General features: G+C 38.8%; 1 protein-coding gene across 5 annotated transcripts in view; it reads left to right on the top strand.

Moving 5' to 3' along the window:
- The window catches only part of DNM3 (dynamin 3), a 557709-nt gene that overhangs the window by 529476 nt on the left and 21714 nt on the right, over positions 1-6519 (top strand). Inside the window, exon 20 of one of the 5 annotated variants that reach the window (XM_012000435.1) lies at positions 3424-3460. The exons of the other annotated variants lie outside the window; for them this stretch is intronic. Within the exon in view, the coding sequence (XP_011855825.1) occupies positions 3424-3460 (37 nt within the window). Of the gene's footprint in view, positions 1-3423; positions 3461-6519 lie in introns of those variants that run through there. 5 annotated transcript variants of the gene reach the window in all.

Below are 6519 nucleotides of genomic sequence, written 5' to 3'. Positions count from 1 at the left end.
ACTACAGTTGTTACCACTGTTATTTTGGTCCTAAGCAAAGAGGATATATATATACTCTCAATCCAATTTTTTTTCTCTAAATTCAATAGACTTGGCTTATAAATTATTTGAAATGGTGCTAAATTTCCAGTAATAATAGTAATAGCAACAGCCAACATTTATTGTGCTCTCAATATTACTAGGCATTGCCCTAATATACATTTTTTGTTTAAAGCTCATAACAAATAGGTTATTATCCACATTTTACAGATGCGGCAGTGAGGTTAAACAGGTTGCCCAAGGCTGCTCAGCGAGTGTCTAGTGGAGCTGGATTTTAATCCCATGCAGTCGGCTTCCAGAGCCGTTTCCTGACCATGACCCCAGCGTTTCTCAACCTCATCAGTACTGACGTTTTTGTTGTGAGGAGCTGTCCTGTGGATTATAAGATGTTTAGCAGCATCCCTCGCCTCTACCCTCTAGATTTCAGTTGCACTCCCCAGCTGTGACCACTAAAAATATCTGTAGACACTCCCAGTGTCCCTTAGGGGAGTAAAATTCCTCTCCACATGAGAACCACTGCACTGTAGTATTCAAAAAAATTCCCTTCCATGTAAAAAGCATGAATTTCAGCATTGAGCCTTGCTACAAGCAAGATCCAATTTATTATTTTAGAAAACCTCAAATTGACTGGGAAAGTGTCTGCCATTGTACCAGGAAGGTATTGAGGCCATTGGAAGAGGAAGAGTTGAGAATGGGAAGGCTGGAGTCCCATGCAGGAGCTACTTTTGTCTGTCTATCTATGAGAAGAAACCAGAGCAACCTGGTAGTGCCTGTCCTCGGGAATGAACATGCATGTTCTGCCTGCTTGCTTGACTGCTTTACCTGTGGGTTTCAGATGAGCTGGCTTGCTAGTACCCTTCAGAAAAATCAACTTTTGAATGCTAAACTGACTTATTAAGTAGGGTGGAGCTGCCGTTGGTATTTTCCAGCTTGCACGCACGAGGCAGCCAAACGAGAATGAGTAGCCCGAGCTGGATGGCCGGTGCATGGGCAGCAGGGCTTAATGAGACTGCATTAGGGAATTTATAGGATGACAGTTGCCTTATTTGAAATTTCTAGAATACTCGAAAGTTAGAACCAGACTTTACTTGATCTGGCCATGCAAAGAGTCCCAAATTTAAAACAGAAATGAGAGTACAGGGTAAAAGAGGAAAGTTGGTGGTTTTGTGCTGAGCCTTCAAGTTTCTGTGCTGGTTCAGCGCTTTGGGAGGGAAATCCTGGGGAAGGGGGTTGGGAGGGTGGTCACCTGAGAGAGAGCAAGAAAGACTCTGTCAGGATCCCCATGCCTGTTAAACCCAGCTTTAGATGGAGAGTTCTGACCACATAAAGTCTGTTTTCAATAAAAGTCAGAGCAGGAATCCTACCAAATACAAGCCAGAAATGGGGTTTAAGATTTCAAAAAATGAAAGAAGGAGAAAAAGAAAGGGAGAACGAGAGAAAGAAAAAAATTGAGAGAAGCGCTTGTTGAAACTTTACCTTATTCTGTTTGTTTACTATATTCTATTTCTCCTCTGTGATTTGCCTCCATTTTCTCTATCAAAAACTTAGAAAGTTGAAATGCCATTATCCATCATCTCTGGGAAAACAACCCTTTGCTTTCAGAGAAGGAAGTCTGATTTGTTTTTTCAAGTTTTTTACTTTCTTAAGGGCTCTTTCTCCTTTTGTATCTGAAACTGGAAACCTATAACATGACAAGACAGCACAAAAGGTGTCCCGCCAGCTCCCTGTTGGGCTTTAATATTACAAAGGCAATAACTGAACTTTTAGAGACAAGAGATTCTGCCATTCAGCATGTGCTCGTGCATAGTTTTCTTCTGGATAATTCATGACTTCATTAGCAAGTTATGATCTTGACTGTTAAGAGCATATATACTTTTATGTTAACCCCATTCAAAGGTAATGAAAGCACTTACATTGTACAGAAACCATGAGTGTTCTGCTTTTTATATATATATATATAAAATTGTATCTTTCCATTCCAGTATAAAAGGAGAGGAAGGAGAGAGGTGATGGAGTCATTTTTGGCCCAGCTTCTCTCAGCTGCTCAAGCTGTTCTGGTTTATGTGTATGGAGCCTTTCAGTGAGGGAGCTGGAAATATTGCAAACTACACGCCTGTTTTAATTAATTCCACTTGAACTAGAGAAGCATCTCTATCCCAAAGAGACTCACTAGTATGTATGCTTCTGTCATTAGTAAGTTGAGTATACACAAATCAGTGATTTGTGGAACATTTTCTATTGCCAAAATATCTGGATTGTCCCCTCCCCTCTCACCTCCACTCAACTTCTCTGAAGGGGCTAAACGCTGTTTGAAAATCCAATCCCGTGTGTATTTACTTAACAAGATGATCTTAAACAGACATCACCACCTCTTTAAGGTCCCTATTCTCTTAATTGAAGATCCTGATCTTCATCATACATTAACTCTAGAGCTGATGTAACTACTTTCAGATATAACTTCTTAAAATTAGTTAATTGGGAATCACAGTCTTTGACATTAACAGAACAAATTAACTGAGTCCGAGTGTGTTTTTCCTGGCAATAACTAACTCTGGCATTATTTCACTCATTTGTCTTCTTCCCTTTCCCTGGATTAAGCTATTTTGCAATGGTCAAAAGGGGATAAGGGTGGGAGGAAGGGTCTCCAACCGAGGAAGAAGAAACTTTTTTTTTTTTTTTTTTACCTCATCACTCAATATTCCAAGCTAAAAAAAAGTTGAAAAATATAAGTACTTTTTTTGACCACCCTTGTTCACCAAGTATGATGATGTCTCTTTAAAAAGACAAAACCGAATCATTCAAAAGGATTTGGCTTTTACTTCGGCCTATCAAAATGACATAAACACAACATGGAAAGCAAGGAATGCTCCCTTGAAGGAGTCTCTGGTGAGCCCCTCAGTGAAGCTGATGTCCCACCCTGCAAGGGCAGCCCCAAAGTAGCATCAAGATGATTCCAGAGTGTGTCACTCATGCCCATCCAATGACTTAGGTGGCTTCTTTGACTTCTGTGGCACACTTTAAGAGTTTCATCGTAATCCCACATTTTCAGTAATTTATTACAAATCGACCATGCCAAAAGATTTATAAATCCTTCTACATAGGCAATCAATGCACACATATTCTTTTATTTACAAAGACAAAAGCCATTTAATCCTCCTTATAATTTAGTTTAATTTTGTTTTAAATGTTTGACCTTGATGACCTGCAGTGCTATATCTTTTACATATTTTATATATTGTTATAATTGATAATTAATATAAAGTCCCTTTCACTTAGGGATAAGATCTCCTTGTTTTCTTTTGGTTTTTTAGCCAGTCCCCCAAATTTTGCGTAAGGACAAATTCATGATTCTTATGAATGTGTCTTTGAATCCCTTAAATCAAGGTTTGGTGCCATGAAGGATGAAGCTGCTGAGCCCTGAAGTCGTGGGCTAAGGGTACACGGACAATTAAGCAACTTAAGTGACTAGCCTGTGTCTGATTCCCCTGCAGTCATGTACTGAAAACCTCCTGACTTACTCTCTTCTCAACAGCCCTCTAAAAGTCTGACTTCTTTTAGCAGCTGAATGTCATTTGGACAAACGAGGAACTCATCTTGTGACTTCTGATGTCAGCCAGGAGCTTTCTATTTTTCTCACCCCTTTAAAAAACAAATACATAAATTTATCATTGGGTATTCTGATTTTTCAGGGAACAGTTTTTATTTTTAGCAACTGGCTTTAAAAGCAAGGAAAGATTTTTTTAAGTATAATTACTAAGAATAGGAACAACTTTGAGGTGTTCTTTTTGATTCTTAATATTTAAGGCATCTCATTTGTTTTGAAATCTCTAAATGTCGTTAATCATTTGTTGCAGGTTTAATATGTGTTATCATGATGCTTAATATACTTTCATGAAAATAGAATTTTGGCCACATGCTGTTCACTAAAGAAAATGTCCAATTTAATATAAGTCCCTCAATTAAAAATCCCATCAAAAGCCTCATTCCAATTTCACCATGATTCTGGCTATAACACAATTATTTCATTGGAGTGAATCAATGGTTAATGTCAAAGTTTTTAATTCTTCAAGTCTTGGTTTCAATCTAGTTTAAGTGAAAGTAAAATTAGTTTGGTGGTTTCCTTCTTGAGTCTTGCAAACTTGAGTCTACTTTACACAAACATCTCCATCCTGCCACGGTTCGGATGACTGGCAGTCTGTTTAGGCAAGGCCCAGAAACAGAATGCAAGTGTTGTGAAAGTCAGAATCTGGGAGCTTTGCAGATGTGTCAAGGTAGCCTTCAGATTGCCTCTCTGTTTTCAATGTGTCCCTTATCTCACTCTTCCAAACATCCTATGTTGTAAGAGGGTAAAAGGAAAAGGAAAATAAGAAAGGATCTACATGAGGCAAAGTACAAGTAACATAAATACAGACAGGCAGCAGTAAATATAACAATATGCTGCTGTTAGCCCACTGGTAACTGGCATTAAGCTAACCAAACACAACTGCTTCCACATCCCATGACAAATAATAGCAAATAGCCCTGTCATTGTTCTCTTTGGGACTCTAAATTGTCGAAGCTTCACCCATTACAGGGAAAGCCTTCCTGAGTTTCAGGGGACCCAGCCCTGCCCTGAGTTTCACCTGACTGATAGAGGAAAACAGCCAAGACAGGAGTCTGGCAGAGAAGCCACTGGCCAGTGAAAAATGCACAGTAAAGGATTATTATTCTTCCTGTGAGCAGTCAGCAGCAAATTGTCACCAGTTGGAATCTGCTGAATGTTCCTATATACAAGTTAATGTTAGCTGAAAGAAAGGGGGTTTAAAAAAAAAGTTTTGCCCAGTGTAAGCAGATACAGACTTGTAGACGACACACAAGCTAGTACTTCTATTTCATCACTGCACTTTTTTGTTTCCCTCATTGTAAGAAAAGAATGATTTTTACAGGGAAACCTTCACATTCAGACAGTTCTTATTAAATGGTATGTTTTTAACGACTTCAATGATTCATGGTGTCACATTGTTCATAGCTCTTTCACCTCTAAATTTTATCCAAGCAACAAATTAGAAGAAAGGACTCCTGGGGGCTTCTTCCTTCTTTCTGTGAAAGATTGGAAGCATTTTTTTTTTTTTTTTTTTGAAACGCAGTCTCTATCACCCAGGCTGGAGTGCAGTGGCGTGATCTCGGCTCACTGCAACCCTTGCCTCCCGGGTTCAAGCGATTCTCCTGGCTTAGCCTCCTGAGTAGCTGGGATTACAGGCATGCACCACCATGTTCAGCTAATTTTTGTATTTTGAGTACAGATGGGGTTTCACCATGTTGTCCAGCTTGGTCTCGAACTCCTGACCTCAGGTGATCCATCTCACCCTCCCAAAGTGCTGGGATTACAACCATGAGCCACCACACCAGGCCTAGAAGCAAAATTTAAATAACGTTTACTAGAGTTACTTTAGCCAATAAGAGCCAGGAAATTAAAAATGAAATCGTAAATGCTGCATCTTTCACTCAGAAACGTGCCTTACATGCATATCTCCAGCAATATAAGAAAAACATTGAGGATTTAGCTGATGGTTTGATGGCTTTTGCCTGCCTGTCATAACTTTATTGCTGCTCAAAGGTAGAATTTTAAAACACTCGACTTTGAAATCCTTTAGCTTACTATTGCCAATGTATTGTTAAGTGTTGTCTGGGGGAACCTCTGAATCTAAACACATATTTACACCCTTAAGTTGCCAAATTAAATCCATCTGGCTTACCAAATGCTGTTGCCAAAAAACTATTACACTTTTGGTGTAGCCAATATTTTAAACGTGGGGGATGGGAGGGCAGTGTTGAAAGGCATTAGATTTGATAGAATTTACATGTGCATTGATGCCACATTATTTAAGTATTTATATCAAGTTTAGATCCCATGGCAACTCTGACCAAGAAAGAACTCCTACACAAGGCAAAAAGTCTAAAGCCACTAGGTATTTAGGCAGTCTCCTCATGGCACTTTTTGCCCTGTGGCTCCTTTTCAGGCATCACAACCACACCATAGGCAAAAACCACAAATAGCAAATACTCTAATTTCTTGAATTATTTTTTAACTATTCCTATAAGCACTAGGAAATGCCCACTCCTATTTTCTGGTCAAAGTTATCAGCTCATGTGAATCGTAGAAAGAATACATTCCATCCAACGATCTGAAAATATGTTAAGTCAAAATGGCAAGTAGCAAAATTTGCAATCACTCATAATCCATAGCAAGGTAGGGTCTTCCTAATTTCAGTTGCTTAGAGACATGTAAAGTTCCAAATGTTCATAAAGTCAACTTTTTCTCCTATTGGGAATTAATTTAAACATTAGAAAACAGGAAAAGGTATAAGTACTCATCTTAAATGTGCAAGTTAATATGAAATTTAGAAATAAGCCCCATTCCTTTCCTGCTTCTTTGGTAGAAGGGCTAATGTACCAACTAAGAGAGAGAATAAGCTAAAGGTCTGGATAGCCACAAACTAA

Source organism: Mandrillus leucophaeus, unplaced genomic scaffold (assembly GCF_000951045.1).
Source record: "Mandrillus leucophaeus isolate KB7577 unplaced genomic scaffold, Mleu.le_1.0 Scaffold629, whole genome shotgun sequence".
NCBI lineage: Eukaryota > Metazoa > Chordata > Mammalia > Primates > Cercopithecidae > Mandrillus > Mandrillus leucophaeus.
The sequence above is the reverse complement of the archived record's forward strand: the minus strand, read 5'-3'. Positions and strand labels throughout refer to the sequence as shown.